The following is a 21799-nucleotide window of genomic DNA, read 5'->3' as shown; positions in this document are numbered from 1 at the left end:
CTGGCTTCCCGTCTTAGCCTAGGGAACTGCTCTCCCGCACAGCACAGCTTCCGGAGACAGCACAGGGCTAATAAACCCACCTCCTTGGGGGTCCAGGGCGGCGCCTGCGCAGGACTCTGTCGCAGGCCCCACGTCAGCGCGCAAGGCCCGGGTCGGCTCTACGTGACGCTGGCCTCCCACCGCTCCGCCCCGCCCCGCACGCCAGCCTGCTGCTGCGCATGCTCTCGACTCCGCCCCCGTGCGTCACAGAATGGCCTCCGACACCCAGGGAGCCCCTGACGTGTCGGGGAGGAGCCCGGTGCGGGGGTACGCGGAGTGGAGCTCGGGGCTGCGGAAGGGAGCTGAGCTGAGCGGCTGGGCGGGCCTGGCCAGGCCAGCGGAGCAGAGACGTCGGCCGAGCGGCGGCGAACATGCGCTTTTGACACATTGGCGGTGAGCTCCCGTGCGACGCAGCCTCTGGGGTCGAGCCGGGCGGCCAGCGCCCAGGCCTGCCCCGGGGGAAGCCTGTCTGACCGCGGAGCCCGGGCTCAGGGCCCGCTGGGCCGGGCTGGGCTTGGGTTCCGGGGCGGCCGGTACGGAGACAACTGTTCCAACCGCTCTAACTGTCCCCTCCTGACTGGCGGAGGTGTGGACCACCGGGGGTACCTGCGGGAGAGCGAGTCCCGGGCTTCCAGAGGAGGGACGGAGGCCGGGACGTGGCGCCCGGGGGCCGAGGCGCTGACGGCTCGAGGAGTGGCCCAGTTGGGGTGGCAGAGGCGCGCCCAGCTTCTCGCTCCTCCCACCCTTGATTCCCTGGAGCTGCCGGGCTGGATCTGGATTTCCCAGCGCCCCAGATGCGGGAGGCAAGAGCAGGAGCAGCCCGCGTTGGCAGAGACTGGCAGTCTCGTGACTGCCTGCCCCAAACTGCTAATCATCCGCTTTGGAGTTGGGGAAAGTCTCACCAACCGACCCCGGTTGTTTGGATTCGCTTCTTATTTTTCTCTGGGAAACGATGAGATGACTAGCACTTTTAAGTTTAAGGCGAGTGAGGGTCCTTTTCATTATCAGAGCCCATTCCTGTAGCGTTTGTAAACATTTTAGAACATTTGCTGTTTGTACTTGCGACGGATACTGTAAGTCACTTTTTGCTGGCTGGGGAAATTGGACCTAGGTACAGGAGGTTGGGGCAATTGAGTGATTTTTTTTTTTTTTTTTTTTTTGGTTCCACTAACTGGTGAGAAGTTTAGCTTGGATTACAATTTACCTTTCTAAGCTTAGGGTTCTGGTTTCTGTTTTCATGCGTTTTTTTTTTTTTTTTTTTTTTTAAACTTCTTCAGCCGGAAAGAGGACTGAACATTGGACTTGCCAAAGATGGTACCAGAAGTTACTAGATGACTTATTTATTTTCGAGTAAATTGACCCCCCCTCAAAAAAAATCCAAAAAACCCAAAAAGCTCAGTTATTAGAAAAATCTTACCCTGAAGCTTGCTCATTAGTGGCTGCTTGTTCGTCTGAAAATTATGTTGCTTTCACTGCACTTAAGAGATAGGGTAGTGTCTGCCAAATCAGAAAGCTGATCGGGCAAAGCTCATCATTAAGTTAAGGAGTCAAAAGAGACCAAAGGACACCCAGTTGGGGGGGGTATCTCTTTCTGAATTGTTGTTAAAATCTTTACTTAGACTAGGAATGCATAAAGAACAAAGAAAACCTTTAGCTCCTGTTAGAGCTTAATCTTGGTAGAAGCTGCTAAATCTGCAGTGCCTTGGTTTTGAATTGAATTGAAGTTGGATCCAGGGCACTTGAAATAGAAAATAGACCTGAATATGTTTTCACGAGATCAACATTTATTTTCTTGTGCATTTTAAACCATGCTAAAATAAACTTGAGGATTGAGGACTTAAGTTAAAATTACTTTCTAGGCACTTCATAAGGGAGAGAGAAATAAGACCTACTTCATTCTGCATATATGTTAATAGTCATGTAAAATTCATTTTCTTAGGGCTGTACAGAGAATCTTTGCCAGTAAGCTCTGTTAGATGTTAACTGTTTAAAGTTTCAGTGAGCTAATTGTCAGTTGTTCACATCTAAAGGTCGGAGAGTGTGAGCATGTCTGCTGCAGAAGTTGTAATTGTAGACTCACACTCCATGTGAGACCTAGAATTAAGGAAGATGGAGAGGAGCAGAAAGCACTAGTCTGCGTGCCTTGCAGCTTTAGAAGATTGTAGATATGCCATTTGAGCACTTTTTAAAAGCAGTGAAAGATTTGACATTGACTAACTTTCCCCACTTATGTAATCTCAAGTGACAGTGAGCACATCCTCTCCGTGTACCTGGAGGCAGACTCCACACACAGAGTTTTGAGACCATCTGCAAGGGTAGCACATTCGTTATTTGAACCTGGTTCTTAGAAGGATGAAGTTGATGAATAGGTGTAGTGGGATAAAGCTGGGTAGTGCCAGGTGGGAAGCAACAGATAGAGCGTGTGATGGGAGGGAAAGAACTCCTGCTTGTTTCAGTCTAGCGTGTAAAGCTTGTTCCAGGAGAGACTAGAATCATGTGTTTTTAAATTTGGAAGTCTGTTTCCTCTGGTCTAACCTTAAAGGTCCACTTCTGGCCTAGTGTTTGCTTACAGTTGAATTAACATTTATGTGGTGTTTATGCAGCAGGCTCTGTTACACATGCTGTGCCAATAGTAACTCACTTCATCTTCAAAATACAACTAATTTTCCTGTTTTATAGGTGAGAAAATGAGGCACTGAGCAGTTGAATAGCGTGCCCAAGGTCTCTCAGCGAGGGCATAGTTTGACTCTAGGGCCTGAGCTTTTAAGCACTTTGCATGCTGATTTTTCTGGCTTAATTAATTTTCTTTTAAAAACTTATTTCTGTGTGTGCTCACATGTTGTATGTGTGAATGTGGGTGGCTGCAGAGGCCAGAAGAAGAGCTAGGGGTTGAGAGAGGGAGTTGCCCTGTGTAGGTGCAGGGAACCATATTCTAGTCCTCTGCAAGAGCCACTGACCCACTGAGCCACCTTTTCAGTCCCCTCTGATTTGTTCTTTTAAAAAGTAGATATATTTATTATATTTAATTTTGTGTCTGCATGTGGGTATGTTCATGTGAATGCAATGTCCACAGAGACAGGAGACATCTGAATCCCTGGATATATATATATACATATACATACACATACATACATATATATATATATATATATATATATATATATATATATATATATATATATATGGTTGTGAGCCGCCTGATGTGGGTGCTGGCCCTCTGGAAGAGCAGCAAGTGCTCTTAACCTCAGAGCCATCTCTATTCCCATAAATTTTTTTAATTTTTTTTTTTTTTCTTTTTTGAAAAAGTCTCATGTAGCCTAGGCTGGACCTCCAATGTGCCACGTAACTGGCTATGTAAATGAGCCTGGCCAAGGACAACCTTGAACTTCTGATCCTGTTTTGTCTACCTACAGAAGGCTGGCATTATAGATGTGTTGTACCACACTGGTCTGAGCAGTGCTGGGGATTGAACTCAGGGCTTCATGCATGCTATGCTAGGCAGGTACTTTACCAGCCGAGTCACAGCCTTGGCCTCCTCTGACTTATTCTTGATTAAATGTTGTTTTGTTCTAGATTTTTTTTTCCTTTTTTCTTTTCTTCCATATTTGTGTGTGTTCACGCGTGTATGTGTGTGTATGTAATAGGGTCTTGCTGTGTAGCTTCTGGCTGACAAGCACTAATAGAACCGGCTATGTAAATGAGCCTGGCCTGACTTGTGTGTTGATCTTCCTGCCTCTCGGGGTCCTCTTACCTCCTTTTCTTCAAAGCTGGGATCACATCTGAGCTTGTTCTCTGGCTTCCACGTACATGTGCACTCATGCATACAAATCTGCACACGATACATACACACATCTACCCCTCTTCATGAACACATACACAGAAGCACACAAAATAATATAAAAGAATATATAGCTTTAGGCAATTATTCTGGAGTGTATATTTTAAAGAGCTAGAAGGATTTCGAAAGTTTTCACCAGAGATAATTGATAATCGATGAAGGAGGTAAATATATTTAACCCTACTTAAGTAATGTGTCATGTATTTATATATTGAAGATTACATGGTAACTCAATTAATATGTGTAACTTTTTATGTTTTTGAGTAAATTAAAAAAATATGAAAAACCCCTCAAGAACTTTAAGAACCAAAAGCTGGAGACAAATGCATAGTTTACAGCATGTGGGAGTCTTATGTCCCAGGGGCTATTGCTGAACTGAGAGAGCTACCAGTATGTCCCTTGACATTGTAAAATCAGAGTTCAAGCAACAAATGCCACCCCTACTTTCACACAGAAAGTGAGTGGACAAACTTATAGATAAAACTGATTCTGACCTTACTTGTAGAAGACTTGGCTCCACATTCAAACACCACACATTAAAATAAATGTTAGATGTCCTGGGAGCCACTAACAGCACTAGATGTTCCCATAAGTTCCCATACACTGGTCCATGGTATACACCATCAACAGCAATATCAAAAGGTGCATAGTAAAAAATTATATAAAACTTAAAAGATAAAGTCCCTGGTGATGAATAAAATGTCAGTACTCAGATGCAGCACTGGCTCAACCACACATGTAATCTAAGAACAGTCTAAAGTTCAACAAAAAATGTTTAGGGGCCTGAAATGGCTGCTGAAAATGGTAAAATATCCACTTGGGGAAGAGCAAGGCTAAGATACTGTCATCACGGTCTACCAAGATCAGACAGGGTGTAAATATGGAGAGCACAGGCTTGTTTACCAAATCCTGGAAGCTTGCAGCACAGAAACATACAAAACTTAGAACACAATCAAGAAATAAAGAAAATATCTGATAACCCCTCCCCACACACACACACACACATTCAAGAGTGAAAATAGGTAGCTCATTGATGGCTGTAGTTAATGGATTTATCCTGGTTGCTTAAAATAATATATAATCTATTGAATTAAGAACTTCATATTTAAGGAGCTGAAGGGGTCTGCAACCCTATAGGTGGAACAACAATATGAACTAATCAGTACTTCCAGAGCTCGTGTCTCTCTAGCTGAATATGTAGCAGAAGATGGCCTAGTCGGCCATCATTGGGAAGAGAGGCCCCTGGTCTTGCAAACTTTATATGCCCCATACAGGGGATCGCCAGGGCCAAGAAGTGGGAGTGAGTGGGTAGGGGAGCAGGGCCAGGGGGAGGGTATAGGGGACTTTTGGGATAGCATTTGAAATATAAATGAAGAAAATATCTAATAAAATAATTTAAAAAAAAAAAAGAACTTCATATTTGGGGGCTGGAAAAATGGCTCAGTGGTTAAGAGCACCAATTACTCTTCCAGAAGATCTGGGTTCAATTCCCTGCCCCCACATGCCATCTCATGACCATCTGTAACTTCAGTTCCAGGGGATCTGATGTCTGTCCTCTTTGGCCTCCACAGGCATTATGCTCATACACAGATCAAAAAAAAAAAAATCCATACATAGGAAATTATATAGGAAATAAATACAAATAAAGCTCTAAAAAAGATGAAAAAAAATAGATTTCAAGGTATGAGTTAAAATTTTTATATGTAGATGGAGACAGTCATAAGTTATCTCATCCTAGAGTTAGGAGTGTGTGTGTGTGTGTGTGTGTGTGAGAGAGAGAGAGAGAGAGAGAGAGAGAGAGAGAGAGGAGAGGAGTGTGTTAAGAGTACGAAGTGTTCTTAAGGCTTTGCTGATTGACAGAAGAGTAAGGACATTTGCAGTTTCTTAGTTAAACAGCCTTATAGTCACAGTGCCTACTCTGTGTGATGTACCATCCCCCGCCCCCTTTTTTCCAGAGCAGTCTCTGTATTTGAGCCACTCTGGGCTGTCAGCCTGGGCGTTACCCCAGGACTTCATTGCAGTCTTGGGTTGCGGCTGCTATGTTCTTCATCCTGTGCCTTCCAAGTCATTTGTTTCAGCTGATTTGGAAGAATTTATAAGTAAGACACAGGTCTTGCCCTGGAGAGCTAGCTAGAGAGACTTCGCCTTTGATTCCCTGTCCTTGGTTTCTAACAGTGTCAGGCGCAGAGGGGCTTTGTTTCTTGTGCCATCTCTGGTCTTTATAACATTCTAAAAAATATAATTAAAAACATGATTTACTGGCTTTTTTATTAGAAACTGAATATTTTAGCTGTACATTGACACAAGATTGGCCACGTTCAAATCTAAATTTGGGGGCAGGGTTGGATTTATTTATTTGCTAAGGATGGGACCCAGGCTTTCTACATGCCAATTAAATGCTCTACCACTGACCTATGCCTCCAGCTCTTGGGAGTCTTTGTTTTTATTTTCATTTTTTAACTATTTTGTCTATATAGGTATTTTGCCTGCGTGTATGTGTGCATTCCTGGTGCTCACAGAGACCAGAAGAGGCCATCAGACCCCCTTGAACTGAATCACAGATGGCTGTGAGCTGTCATGTGAATACTAGGAATGAAATCCTAGTCTCTGGAAGAGCAGCCACTGCTTACTGCTGAGCACTATACATGGCCTTTATTGCATAGATTCATAGTTTTCAGGACACTTTGGGAAATCTGTTATAGAACATTAGAGTACACACAGGAGTTGTTGCTTCAACTCTAGATGCTGTCACCTGTTTCCTGTGATTTTTGTCTTCATCTGGATTGTTTAATGTACTCCTTACCTAAGGAGACTTTAGTATTAACCCTGAAGAGTTTGTGATGCTGCAGGGTGATGCCTGCACTTTGGATCTTTTGTAATAATGAGTACCTCTGGCTGCTGACGAGCCCATTCTTACCCATTGACCACCTGCCAGATGTCAAGTAGTAACCTCTGTATTTGGGCAAGGGAAGTGGCAATTTCTGGAACTTTGACAACGGGACAGAATTACAGAACAAATCAGTATTTATTAATCAGTATACATACTTGAAATATTTAGCCACCCAGTGTAGTCCATACATTTATTGGATGAAACATGAACAACTGAAGCCCTAAGAGTAAGCAGTTTGTATAAATAATTTAATGGTGGAATTGGAACCCTAGAACGCAGCTTCAACAGGACTCCTAGCCTTGTGTGGTTAACATATTAAAGTACTTTCATGCTATAAGGACATCTCTAAGAATAGAGCAGCACAGACAAACCTGTGCTAGTGTAGGTGCAATCAGGTTAAAGGATGGTGTATTTGGTCAATAAATACATGCCTAGCGCTTAATAATATCTTAGTGTTTGGTGAATGACTGCAGCCTTGGGTGCATTCTCTGAGGAATCTGTTGTACTCAGTACCATGGAGGGATGCAGTGTGTGTCAAGAATCTAGCTCTTTCAAAGAACTTCAGGGTGATTGGCAGTTTAAGATAACTGGAAGATTTAATAATTAGACATCAAGGTAATAATAGATAGTATGATCAGCAAAGATTTGGTTAAGAACATTGGCACAATGCCTGAAAAGAATTAAACTCAGCATATCAAGCTATGTTTAGTTTTATCCCCACTAAAGTCATTCCTTTGCCTCTCTTAGAACCACCTGAATCTGGAGATCTTGCTAAAGATGAGTTTTTTCCATTTCCAAGGCTTTTTTTATGTTTTAAGATTGTTCTTCATTCCTTACTGGCCAGCACACATTGTGGTTTAAGTAGACGTTACTGTGTCTCTTTTGTTGTGTGGATGTAGTGTTGTAACAGAAGTTGAGCAGCAAAGAGTGGGTTGTAGGAAGAATGTGGCAGGAATCTAGAGTGGGCCAGCCATCTTGGTGTCTGTATCTGTCCTTGATTGGGAGTTTTAGCCAGTTGAAATGGCAAGAGCAAGTAACTAGATCCCCCCTGTGAATTCCTTGGGGAGAACTGAGGTAAAGGTCATTGTGGTGGAGATGAGTGAACTTGAAGGATTGTGTCCCTCCCTCTGTGCCTCTGTCCTTTCCTCCCCACTTTGTTTTGAGATAGGGTATCAATGTAACTCAGGCTGGCCTTGGACTTTCTGAAAGTTTCTGTGACACCCCTCACCTCCACTGCAATTCTCAGTGCAGAGGTTGCAGGTGGTACCAGGGTCAGACCCCAGGCAGGCGTTTTAGCAACCAAGCCACGTCCTCAGACCCCTTACAGGTGTTTTAAAGCAATTATACAGCAGGAAATCATGTAGAATGGTTCAAGTCTGATGTTTGTTTCTGTCACGGGATTCCTTGAAGATCAGTTGGCCATAAATTAACTGCTGGAACTGTATGTAGGTTAATTCTGTGGTCAAATTATCTAGCACCCAGTGCTAGCTGAAAATGCTTCATTGCCTTTGTTTCAAGGGACCCTGTTACCATCTCCTGTCATGACCTCATCCACAATGTTGGTTGTCCCCAAGTGAGGTAATATGTGCCTGAGTTACAGGAAAGTGCCAGTAGCTCCTAGAACCTTTGAAACTACCAAATGCAGTGCCCACTCTCTTACACCCTGGCGCTTTGTCTTTATTCTCACAGGCTGTCTTGATCATGGATGGTGAAGATATACCGGATTTTTCAAGTTTAAAGGAAGAAACGGCTTATTGGAAGGAACTTTCCTTGAAGTATAAGCAAAGGTAGTGTTTGAAAACATAAAATAGCGGTGGGGTTTGGAATAGACTGTGGAGCTTTTCCCTTTGGAGCATAAGGCTAAATTTAGAGTTTCAGATTTAGGGGTTTAGGACTGTGATTCTGCAGTAAAACAATGCTTGTTTTTATTTAAATAGTATAAAACTACTACCAATCTTTATATTGTTCAACTTGAACTATCTGGAAGCTTTAGTACCACCTGTGACTGCTGATTGCTTGCCTCCTGTAGCTTGTGACTAGCTGGGCTGTCTCTGGCCTGCTGTGTGTGCACTGGTGCCCCTCATCATTTGCTTATTTGAGGTGCTTAACACAGACTTTAGTCTTCTCAGGTGTCATATTAGTGTTGGGAGGCAGCTGAACTAAGCTCTTAATGAATCTTTTTCTTATACCTTTTTTTTTTTTTTTTTTTTTTTTTTTTGTTTTTTGTTTTTTTGTGTTTAGCTCTAGAGTTTCTCTGTAAATTCGTAGTCATTTACCTTAATTTTTATTACAGGTGTACATAAATGGATTGGTTATAGTATTACATCATGATATAATCTTTTTTTTTTTTTTTTTTTTTTGAGATTTGTTTTTATCTTATGTGTATGGGTGTTTTGCTGGCATGTATGCCTGTGCACCTTGTGCCTGCCTGATGACCATACAGACCAGAAGATCCCCTGGGACTGGTGTTAGATTTCCCCCCAGAGGCTGGAAAGCCTGTGAACCCCTTCTCATAATAGTTTAAATGCAGAAAATTAAGTAATGGAACTGTAGAGGAAATTAGTTACTTCAAAAATTGTCTAAATATTAAGCTAGTTTGTGATATTATAATAATGTTTTAGTGCATTACATAAAAAAGATGGAGAATCTGGGCAGTGGTGGCGCACACCTTTAATCCCAGCACTCGGGAGGCAGGGGCAGGGGCAGGGGCAGGGGCAGGGGCAGGGGCAGAGGCAGAGGCAGAGGCAGAGGCAGGCGGATTTCTGAGTTCGAGGCCAGCCTGGTCTACAAAGTGAGTTCCAGGANAGNCAGGGCTATACAGAGAAACCCTGTCTCGAACATCCCCCCTACCCCTACCCCCCCCCCCCCCAAAAAAAAAGATGGAGAAACCTAGTAACTCCCTGATTCTGAATTAGTGGTAAGAGTGAGTGATGCTTAGCTTTGTACCAGCTGTTGTGATTTTAGAATATTTGTTGATTTCTGATTAGATTGAAAAATATGCTCAATTTAGGTTACTTCAGTACAAATACACGCCCCTCCTCTTTCAGTTTTATGGAGGAAGAAGCTAATGGTTTCAAGCCATGTAGAACTATTTTTGTAAATATTGTAATTACTGATTTGTGTTTTGGGGGAAGCTTATAACTAATTTTCATTGAATCCTGCATATATGTGGAACAAGAAATATAAGACATGAGAATGTTAATTTTCAGTTAGGAATTACTGAATTGCTATGTAATTATGTGAGAGGACTCAACTATTACTGTTTTTCTCACTTGGCTTCTGTTTAGCTTCCAGGAAGCTCGGGATGAGCTAGTTGAGTTCCAGGAAGGAAGCAGAGAGTTAGAAGCAGAGTTGGAGGCACAGTTAGTACAGGCTGAACAAAGAAATAGAGACCTGCAGGCCGATAACCAAAGACTGAAGTACGAAGTGGAGGCGTTAAAGGTAACCGCAGAAGCCCTTCCTGGAGCCTAGTGCTGTTTGGGTATTAAAGTGGGATGTGTTGGGCCAGTGAGGTGGCTTCATGGGGAAAGGCATTTGCCACTAAACCTTACAACCTGAGTGTGATTTCTGGGCCATACGTGGTGTAAGAAGAGGAGAACCTTTTTCCTTAGTTGTTATCTCCACACATGTGCTGTAGCATGAGTGTATATATGAAGTACTTGAACTATAGTAACATTTTACAAATGACAAGTGTATTACCAAATAGTACTTAAAAAAATTAAGCACCTTCCCCCCAAAAAAATATGTGTATGTGTATATATATATGTGTGTGTGTGTGTATATATACATGTATATATGTATAACGTATATAAGATATATATGCCATATAACATTTAAAAAAATGTATTGAGTACACTGTAGCTGTCTTCAGACACACCAGAAGAGGGCATTGGATCCCATTATAGATGGTTGTGAGCCACCATGTGGTTGCCGGGGTTTGAACTCAGGACCTCTGGAAGAGTAGCTAGTGCTCTTAACCTCTGAGCCATCTCTCCAGTCTCCTATTTTAAAAGTTTGATAGATTTATTTATTTTTTTAATAGAATCAAGAGATGGTTCAGAGTTTAGGACTTCCCGTAGGAAGTTTATGGTGGCCAGTTTTCTGCCTGACCTTGATTACATTTTAGTTCCTGTGTTTTCTAAAGCTTCTGATTATTTGTTTGAACAAATTGCTTGCCTTATTGTGTACTGTCTTAAAATTATATTTACATGACACGTGCATTCTTTTTTTCTCTCTTTTTTTGTATTCATAGCTTCTCGAGTTTTATAATTATTTGGGGTTAGAAATCTTTAGGAAGGAGTTGTCAGGTCCCAGGGATGGGTCATTGGTTGTAGACATGTTTGCCTAGCACACGCATGGACCTGGGTTCAGTTCTTCCCTACGTCCATGGCTTGGAGGCTCAGAAGAAGAGTATTTCCTTCCTTTTAGAAATAGAGTATGGTTTTAAAATAAAACAGAATATCTTTTATATTCTTTGACCATTTCATGTAAACAATGTATTGCCACATCCACCCCAGTCCCCCCCTTCCTCCTCTCAGCTACTCCCAACACGGTTCCCACACCTTGTCCCCTTTTCTCCCCTGTAACCCAGTGAGCACAGTTCTGCCTGTTGTAATGTTAACTGATCTTGTTAGCTTGTTCTTATATAGGTCTTGTTTAGGTAACTATAGCTGTAGTGATTGCAAGGGCCATGTTGTATTCAGAAGACAACATTTTAAATATTTTACAGAACTCTTTTAGGTCTTAAATTCTTTGCACCGTCTCTGTGGTGTGTCCTGAGCCTTGTTGGTGGATAGGATAGTGTTGGTGATGGAGGTGTCCCATTTAGGGCTGATCACTCAGTCTTGCGCTGGCCAATGCTGAAGGCAGAACTGATCTATGGGTATAAACACATGTTTAGGCAGATAGACATTGTTTAGCAAAAAAACCTGTAAACAGGTACCTCAATATGGCCTGTGACCTTTTGACCTGGTTTACAAGACCAGGCATGAATTCCCTTCCACAAGGCAACCTCAGATTCAATCTAAAAGTGGTTGGTTACACCTTTAACCTTCATACTGTTATTGCATTAGTGGGCACATCTAGCATGGCAGGGAAATTCCTTTATTAGTAGATGATTACATATTAATAACACGTCTTTCTCTGCACCTCTTCTTTCAGGAGAAACTAGAGCATCAGTATGCACAGAGCTACAAGCAGGTCTCAGTGTTAGAAGATGATTTAAGTCAGACCCGGGCCATTAAGGAGCAACTACATAAGTATGTGAGAGAGCTGGAGCAGGCCAATGATGACCTGGAGCGAGCAAAAAGGTAAAGGATACTGTGCATTCTATGAGCATACCGAGTCGTCAGCTCAAGCTTTCACATGCATCTTAGCAACCCGTTTCTCCTTCAGTGTCTTATGTCCTTTGTGACTCTGGATTTAAAGGAAACAAAACAACATGAGAGACTGAGGCAGGTGGATCTCGAACTCAGAGATCAGCCTGTCTCTGCCTCCAGAGTGCCTCTTTTCTTCCCTTCCCTTTCCTTCCCTTTCCTCTCCTCTCCTTTTTAAAGATTTATTTATTTATTTATTTGTTGTATATGTGTACACTGTAGCTGTACAGGTGGTTGTGAGCCATCATGTGGTTGCTGGGAGTAGAATTCAGGACCTCTGCTCACTCTGGCCTGGTTCGTTTCTGTTGGCCCCGCTCACTCTGGCCCAAAGATTTATTATTATATGTAAGTACACTGTAGCTGTCTTCAGACACACCAGAAGAGGGTGTCAGACCTCATTACAGATGGTTGTAAGCCACCGTGTGGTTGCTGTGAATTGAACTCAGGACCTCCGGAAGTGCAGTCAGTGCTCTTAACTGCTGAGCCACCTCTCCAGCCCCCTGTTATTTTTTTCTTAACCACTCTAACTCATACTACTTTATAATTATTGCCCAGTATTCTTCTTTTATACTTATCGGTTGACTCTTGGTTGACATGATGCTAGTCACTGTCCTTGTAGCTGATCCATAAGAGGATTTGCTATGATAAACGCTCTGGTAAGAATGTATAGCCTGTTCTAGGGCAGCTCTAGTATCTGTGGGAGCTGGGGAAGCCTTTTTACAGTTGGGGCGGAGTCTGTAAAGACTTTTAGCAAGGCAGAGACAGTGAAAGGGCAGGGGCAGGAAGGGGTTTGAAGTGTTTTATTAAGAGGTTATTTTAGGGCTGGGCAGTGGTGGCGCACGCCTTTAGTTCCAGCACTTGGGAGACAGAGGCAGGTGGATTTCTGAGTTCAAGGCCAGCCTGGGCTACAGAGTGAGTTCCAGGAAACCAGGGCTACACAGAGAAACCCTGTCTCGGAAGAAAAAAAAAAAAGATTGGAATTGGTATTCTGAGTTTTAGGTTGGAGAATTTTATATCTGTAGTAGATACCAGGGAATGGGAGCCCACAAGAGTAGGTATGTGTTGATTTTTACTGACTGAAGTGAAATCATTCTCCAAATTGGGTCAGGCTGACTCGGTTAAGGATGGCAGGAGATAAACTGATTGCTTTCTTTTGTACTAGCTATTTGTACATGCTGTTTAATTCATGGGCTTCAAGTAATTTTTTTTTTTAAAGGGCAACAATAGTTTCACTGGAAGACTTTGAACAAAGGCTAAATCAGGCCATTGAACGAAATGCGTTCTTAGAAAGTGAACTTGATGAAAAGGAATCTTTGTTGGTCTCAGTCCAGAGGTTAAAGGATGAAGCCAGAGGTAAGCTCTGTCACTTAGCAAGTGTTTAGCCATTGCCTGTGCCTAAGTGCAAGGACTAACCCCTCTGATGGTGCTCGGAGTCACCCAGGCTCTTGAGCGTGTTGGGTAAGCACTCTGCTCCTGGGAGGCTCTTTATGCCTTCACATACCTTTCAGTTGCTGTGCCAAGTGCTTTTAACCTGGTCATTTATTTCATACCCATAGCATCAGTGCTGAGAAGTGGGTATGACCTCCATTTTATAGATGAGAAAAAGGAGGCACAGAGAGTTGGAACTTTTTCAATGTACTGCTCTCAGTTGGGTTTTTTTCCTTATTAATTGTATTTAAATAACTCATGTTATTTACACAGAACCATGTATATGTGTATATGTGTATATATATGTTGCTGTTTACATATTATACGTGTAACTCGTGCACACTTTCTTTTAAACTTCTTTCTCCTCAGAAACACAGTAAAATTGAGAATATTATAAAGAAGGAAAGCCCACTGTGACATAGTTTGCTTTTTTATGATTGTATATGTCTGTATATTTTCCCTTAAATAATTCCTGACTTTCCTATGAGCAGACAGAAATGGACACATTTCTCTTTTTTTTCTACTTAATATAGGGAATATACATGTCATCACAATTTTTTTTATCAATTTATTTTGTATACAGTGTTCTATCTGCATATATGCCTGTAGGCCAGAAGAGGGCACCAGACCTCATTACAGATGGTTGTGAGCCCCACCATGTGATTGCTGGGAATTGTACTCGGGACCTCTGGGAGAGCAGCCAGTGCTCTCAAACTCTGAGCCATCTCTCCAGCTGTGGTATGGCAAAAATTTAAAGCAGGCTTTGGGTCTGGAGAGGCAATGGCTCAGCATTGAGGAGCATGTGCTGCCCTGTTCTTGTTTCCTGTATAATACTCTGAATCTCATTGTTCTAAGGAGGAGAGAGAAGTTCTACAGAAAATGTGTTTAACTATATGTCGTCTCTTCATCTCTTTTTATAGATTTCAGTGTCTTTTTATTTTCTTTTTCCTAAGGGTGATGCATTCATCCGAAGGTATTTTTTTTTTTTTTTTTTAAAGTTAGTTTTTAAAAGGTTTGTTTTATGTGTAAGGGTGTTTTAGCCACATGCATGTGTGCCACTTGCCTGCTTGGGGTGCTAGAAGATGGCATCAGATCCCTGGAACTGGAGTTACAGATAGTTGTGAGCTACTATGTGGGTGCTAGGAATCAAACCCTGATCTTTTGGAAAAGTATTGAGTGCTGAGCTACGTCTCTAGCTCCAGAAGAACTGTTTTAATTTTTGTAATATATAGAGTATTAACTTGGTATTGTTTGTGTATAGATTTTGTTTTACAGTGGTAAGAGTGAACACAGGACCTTGTGCATGACAGGCTCCATCCATCCCCAGTCTTGTTCACTGTTGGTTTCATCACTTGTTCTAAGGTGGTGGGACTTAGGGCCTGCTAGGCAAGGGCTCCATCCCTGAGCTGCTTCCTCAGCTCCTCAAACCAAAACAGAACATTACAAATTTAATATCTTATCTGTCTTGTTTCTTGAGACAAGGTCTCACTATGTGGCCCTGGCTGGCCCATGTCTCACTATTTAGACCATACTGGCCTCCAAATAGGAGGTCTCCCTGCCTTTACTCTCTCAAGTGCTAGAATTAAAAATTAAAAGTGTACCACTATGCTGAGATGGTTTCTAAATTATTATTTATGTGGCTGGTTAGTTTAATTTTAGTGTCCCCAAGGTTTATTTATGTTGTTCTGACCTGATTTTTTTATTTAAAATTTTTTTTTTAAATTGCGTGTGTGTGTGTGTCAGTGTGTGTGTGTGTCTGTGTGTGTGTGTGAGTGATATGCCTGTGCTTGTGTCTGCCTGCATGAGTATAAAAGCATGAGTGTGGAGTTCAAAGGGCAATTTTTGAGAATGTGTTCATTCCCCTATCTTACAGAAAATGGATTAAAAATTCACTTTACATCATTTTCTTCTCTTCTGTGAATGGGATGTGGGATTGCTTGCATCTTTAGTTCTTGTGAACAAGGCTGTTGTGGATATAGATTGCATATATCAGTTTGTAATCCTGTTTTGACTCTTTTGACCTCAAAAGTGGAATAACATATAGTATCCTTTGTTTTGTTTTTGCTTTTCTTTTTTGTTTTTTCAAGACAGGATTTCTTTGTGTAGCCCTGGCTGTCTTGGAACTTCCTCTGTAGCTCAGGCTGGTCCCAAACTCACAGAGGTCTGCTTGCATCTGCCTTCCAAGTGCTGGGCTTAATTAAAGGCATGTGCCACTGCTGTCTGGCCTTTTTTTTTTTTTTTTTCTGCAATAGGGTCTTTCTGCATAGCCCTGGCTGTCCTGGAAGGTTGGCTTTGAACTCTCAGAGATCTGCGTCTTTATATCCTTTTTCTTTTAACATATGAAGGTATTTTCAGGGTAGTTATATAATTGGAAATACTAAAAATTCAGTATTGAAAAATGATTTCATAGTGGTAGTTTAAAAAATCTGAGGTGTGGTCATGCATGCCTTTAATCCTGGTACTCCGGAAACAACAATTTCATCTTTGTAAGTTTGAGGCCAGTCTCATCTACATAGAGAATTCCAGGCCTACCAGAACTGTATAGTGGGACCTTGTTTAATCCAAATAATAAAAAAATTAAAAACTATAAAACTTTTTAAAACTTCTTTGTTGTTTGGTAGTAATCTTCATATGCAAATATATATGCAGAGTTGGTTAGGAATATTTTGTGTTATTTAGTTTCACTATGTGTTCTATTTGTGTCCTCTTTTTCTTTTTAAGACTTATTATTTTATTTATGTGTGTATGTATATGCCACTTATGTGCAGGCGCCTGCAGAGGCCAGAAGAGGGTATCAGATTCCCTTGGAGCTAGAGTTGTAGGCATCCGTCTGACATGGATTAGGAAGTGAACTTGTCCAGTGGAAAAGCCATCTCTTTGGCTCTCACTGCTCAATGTATTTTTACCTTGGGACTGTTCTCTGAGAGGTTATAGCATTTTAAAATTCTTCCTTTTAAATTATATTTACTTTGTGCGCGCGCGTGCATGTGTGTGTGTGTGTGTGTGTGTTTTGTGTGCGTATGCCAGCCACTGTGGAAGTCAGAGGCCACCTTGTAGGGGTTGGTTCTCTCAGTCTCCCGTGTCTGTCTCAGGGATGGGACTCTGGTTGTCAGGTCTGGTAACAGGTGCCTTAACTACTCGGCCATCTCACCACTTCATATTTTTAAGTTCTAGGGGAGATCACATTTTGTTCAAGAGATAAAAATTTTTAGTTAAGGAAGCTTGTTTTAAGAAATAGTAACTTAGGAGGAATGTCTGTATGATGTTTTGGTTGGGACTTGCAGGGTATATTTGCTCCCTCTAATGAGGATTCCTGCTTTTGTTTGCAACATTTTGCAGATTTAAGGCAAGAACTAGCAGTTCGGGAGCGACAACAGGAAGTGACCCGCAAGTCTGCCCCCAGTTCTCCAACTCTGGACTGCGAGAAGATGGATTCTGCTGTCCAGGCTTCACTCTCCCTGCCTGCAACGCCTGTTGGGAAAGGCACAGAAAACAGTTTTCCTTCACCAAAAGGTTCGCAGTTGCTATTGAAGGCAGCCATGTAGAGGATCAGTTTCAAATGTATTTGCTGGTGTAGCAGAGCTACTACAGTTAAAGCATAAATTGCAGTTTACAAGTTACTTTAGTATCCAAGAAGCAAAGGAAGAATTGTCTTTCCAGGTCACTGATATGTAGCAATGGCATAATGTCTGCACTCAACACAAGAGCAGCTTAAGTGAAATTTTTAAAAAGTTAAAAAGTTTTTAAGTTTTAGATTTTACTTTTAAGAGCTTATTTTGGTTATTATAGAAATATATGTTCATGCAGATTTCTCCCTCCCTCCCTCCTTCCTCTTCCTTTCTCTCTCCTCTCTCTCTCTCTCTCTCTCTCTCTCTCTCTCTCTCTCTCTCTCTCTCTCTCTCTTTCTCTGTGTGTCTGTCTGTCTGTCTTTTTCCAGCTTGGGTATTGAACCCAGAGCTTTGTGTTTGCTTGGCAAAAGGCACTGACACTGATCTATATTCTCAGTTCTATGTAGTAAATTTGAAAGCACAAAAAAGTTAAGTTTTACAGGTTGTTTTTTCTTCTTTATTTGAATTATTTCTTATACATTTTTTTGCTACCATAGATTGCTGGTTAGTTTTGAGATACAGTCTCACCAAGCCTAGGGTGGCCTGAAGATGACCTTGAATTAATTCCTGATCTTTGAGCCTCTCCTTCCCAGGTTCTGGGATTATAGGCATGTGCCATCACACCCAGTCTCTTGGGTTAAGTTTTTTGGTCCTATCTAAATAATTATTTCTTGCTTTTGCCATTTAGTATGTCATAGAAAAACAGGCTTTCCACACAGATAGGAAGAGAACTTCGAGTTACTATCTAGATTGATAGAAGGTTGGCTCAAATAGAACATTCTGTTAGCTGGGTCTTGAACTGCCTGAAAAGGTGACATGCAGGGGGACTGATAAGATTCTTCTAGTTTAGTGTGTTTGTTAAATGCGCATAAGGAGGTAAAGCATTCTGTGGCCAGCTTTAGAGCCCTGCAGTCTAATCCCAGAGCATTCCAGTTCCACTTGTTTAGGCAGTCTGCAGTTCATACCCCAGCTTCCACTGCTCCCCCATGCCTTCCTGCCCGTCTCAAAATACATTTTATCCTCTAGAGGGAGAGGAGGCTCTCTGGGCAGTTAGAACAGCACTTCCTGTACTAATGCTGCTCCAGTGTTAAACTTTATACTCATTTCATTGAATGGTAAAATTCAATTTCCTGTGTCAGGCACATTTCATTATTGAGAGTATTATCATGCTGACTACTGGTTTGGCACAGTATTTCTTTTATGTGTGTTTAGATTTATTTCATGTATTTATTTCTCCCTCTCCCTCCCCTCCCCCCCCCCCCCCCCCCCCCCCTCCCCCTCCCCTCTCCCCTCTCTGTCTTTTCCTTTTCCTTTTGCCTTTCCTTTTCCTTTCATTTATGGTTTCACTCTGTAGCCCCGCCTACCTTGGTACTTGTGCAAGTGTGCATATTCTCTCTCTCTCTCTCTCTCTCTCTCTCTCCCCACACACACACATATACACACACACACATACATACACCCACCCATCCATCCCAGTCTGGCCTCAACCTCAGAGATTCCCCCTGCCTATACTGTACCCAGCTTGCCATATTCTTTCAGTTTTTTTCAATTGTAGGATAATTTTTTTATATAATATTCTGATCATGTTTTCCCTCCCTCATCTCCTCCCAGACCTTCCCCATCTCCCCACCTTTTCAACTCTATACTTTTCTCTCTGTCTTAGGAAAACAGGGAAATTCAAACAAACAAGAATAAGACAAAACTAATGAACTAACAAGAAAAACAAAAAGAGCATGAGAAATACATATGCAGGCACACACCCATCCCATAAAATACAAAACTAAAAATGGTAATGTACAAGCAAAAGACCAGAAAGGTAAAAAAAATGCCGAAACAAAGCAATATGAGACCAAAAAAAACTACGAATACTTTTGGATTGGTTTGTGTTGGTCACCTGGGCTGCTGGGCATAGGGCCTGCCTGTAAGTGTTGGCCCTGTGAGATGCCTGTGGAGACTAGCTTTTCCTTTGTGGATGGTTGTCAGTGAGTTGGCGATAGCTCCTTGGTTAGAGATGGGACTCATGTCTACTTCCCCATCTCTGCACTGGGGTCCTGGCTGGTGTGGAGCTGTGGAGTTGCTGTGCATGCTGCCACAGTCTCTGTGAGTTGATATGTGGCATGATGCTCTTATGGAGCATCCTTATAGCATCTGTTAGGGAGACAGTGGGCAGCCCTCTGCCCTCACAGTTCTGTTCCAGAAATACCTGTTGAGATGTCTAAGGATCTTTGTCCTTGGAGCAGTTTGGAGAAGTGATACACTGATGTAGTCTAATGGTTAAGCTTCTTTATACTGCTTCTCTTTATACCTTGAAACAGTATGATATTGCTTCAAATGTGTTTTGCTTTGTGACATCATCAATATAGTCCAAATATAAAGGGAACTGCTGATGTTATTCTTCTGTGTTTCGCTTTCTGTAGCTATACCAAACGGCTTTGGAACCAGTCCACTAACTCCTTCTGCTAGGATATCAGCACTAAACATCGTGGGAGATCTCTTGCGGAAAGTAGGGGTAAGCATTAGTTATTTATCACTGGGTGTTTCCACTGTGGAGGTAGTACTGAACCGTCTCTTTCCTGTGGTGAGAACCATGTGAAGCTGAGAAGCACCGCATGCACTGATGAGCACGGACCAGATCTGAGCAACCCCCAGCCTGGGCTTCGAGGTTACCTGTGTAACTCTTCCCATTGCTGTCCTGTCTACAGTGCAGCACCTCAAGTCCTGTTCTATGCCTCTGGCTCTTACTCTTCTGTTTTTTCCTTCATCTTGTATTTTTTGGACTAGTGTGTGGCATGGGGCATTGCCAGCCACTCTTCTCTGGGGCTTGTTGCTCTCGGGACACCTCAGCTTCAGTGCCTCATCTCGGCTCTAAGCTTGACTTTAGTGACTTGGCTTTTGAAATATGACACTTGCTATTTCTCTATCAGTTTTTTTTTTTTTTTAAGGTTTTTTGAGTCAGGGTTTCTCTGTGTAGCCCTGGCTATCCTGGAACTCACTCTGTAGACCAGGCTGGCCTCAAACTCAGAAATCCGCCTGCCTCTGCCTCCCGAGTGCTGGGATCAAAGGTGTGCGCCATCACTCCCGGCTCTCCATCAGTTTTTAAGATTTATGTATTTCATAATCTTATGTGTGTGTGTGGTGTCTGCTGAGGTCAGAGGGGGTGTTGGATCCCCTGGGCTGGAGTTAACAGATGGTTGTGAGGTGCTGTGTGGTTGCTGAGGATCAAACCCCAGTCCTCAGCAAGAACAGCCAGTGCTGTAACCTCTGAGCCAGCTCTCCAGTCCTGGCTTTTCTTCCTGTCTTTTTTTTTTTTTTTTAAACAAAATTTTTAAGGATTGGCTTTTTTTTTTTTAAATATTTTATTCATTTATTATATGGAAATACACTGTAGCTGTCTTCAGATCTCATTACGGGTGGTTGTGAGCCACCATGTGGTTGCTGGGTTTTGAACTCAGGACCTCTGGAAGAGCAGTCAGTGCTCTTAACTGCTGAGCCATCTCACCAGCCCAAGGATTGGCTTTTTGATTTAATAATTTTTTATTATTATTTATGTGTCTATGTGTGTCTGAATGTATGTGTATAAGAATTCAGGTGTCCTATGAGACCAGAGGGATAGATCTGGAACTGGGCTTAACAGCCGATGATAAAGGGATCTGGGAACTGAACTCAGGGCCCCTGGTTAACACTCTTAACCACTGAGTCGTCCGTCCTCTAGCCCCAGGTCTTTTGTTTGTCTGTTAAAATATGAGTTCCAGGGATCAAACTCAGGTTGTCAGGCTTGTAGGGCAAGCGCTTTTGTCTGCTAAGGATTTTACACTGGTCTCTGGAACCTTCTGAATGATAAGTCAGTACTCTGCCACTGAGCTGTACCCCTCTTAAGCCTGACCTCTTTCCCTTTCTTCTTTCATCTCCATTTTTTTTTTTCTTTTTGTTGAGACACTGTCTATTGTGAACATAGTTCACATTGGCTCAGCCTGGCCTAGAATTCACTGTAGCCTAGGCTGGCCTTGAACTCATGCTACTTCTGTCTCTGTGTGCTGAGTGCTTGGGACTATTTAGAATACCTAGCTAGCCTTTTCTCACTATGTGGCCCAGATGGACATGGTATTTGCTAGGTAGACCAACTGGCTTCTAACTCAAATAAGTCTATCTGTTTCTGCCTCCAAAGTGCTGGGTTTAATATCGTGCTCCTCCATACTTGGCTTTTTAAATTTTACAAAGCAAAACTATAGGCCATTCTTTTTTTTTTTTTAAACATTTATTTATTTTATGTATATGAGTACACCATTGCTCTCTTCAGACCCCCCAGAAGAGGGCATCAGACTCCATTACAGATGGTTGTGAGCCACCATGTGAGCCGGGAACTGAACTCAGGACCTCTGGAAGAGCAGCCAGTGCTCTTTATGGCTGAGCCATCTCTCCAGCCCAAAGCCATTCTTTACATTACACCTCTCTTACCGTCACCTTTGTGTCCCTGCTAGTCCTTGTTTAAGCTTCTAAGACTGCTTGGTAATGTCAGTGTGGTCAAATCCAATGTGTGGACTGCTCTGGGTTTTATTTGAAGCATTCAGTGCCAGTGTGCCCCCATCCTCCTCAGAATGTCCTCTTTTCTTTTTTTTTTTTT

General features: G+C 42.3%; 1 protein-coding gene across 2 annotated transcripts in view; it reads left to right on the top strand.

Moving 5' to 3' along the window:
• Positions 1-238: 238 nt before the first annotated feature.
• Positions 239-21799, top strand: part of Ndel1 (nudE neurodevelopment protein 1 like 1) — a 31138-nt gene continuing 9577 nt past the window's right edge. For both annotated transcript variants that reach the window (XM_021211636.2, XM_021211635.1), the window contains exons 1-7: positions 239-432; positions 8457-8554; positions 10055-10208; positions 11928-12076; positions 13359-13495; positions 16910-17083; positions 19596-19687. In XM_021211636.2, the coding sequence (XP_021067295.1) occupies positions 8469-8554; positions 10055-10208; positions 11928-12076; positions 13359-13495; positions 16910-17083; positions 19596-19687 (792 nt within the window). In that variant the 5' untranslated portion in view covers positions 239-432; positions 8457-8468. The remainder of the gene's footprint in view (positions 433-8456; positions 8555-10054; positions 10209-11927; positions 12077-13358; positions 13496-16909; positions 17084-19595; positions 19688-21799) is intronic.

This window comes from Mus pahari, chromosome 14, assembly GCF_900095145.1.
Source record: "Mus pahari chromosome 14, PAHARI_EIJ_v1.1, whole genome shotgun sequence".
In the NCBI taxonomy this organism is placed as follows: domain Eukaryota; kingdom Metazoa; phylum Chordata; class Mammalia; order Rodentia; family Muridae; genus Mus; species Mus pahari.
This window is presented reverse-complemented; position numbering and strand designations above follow the sequence as displayed.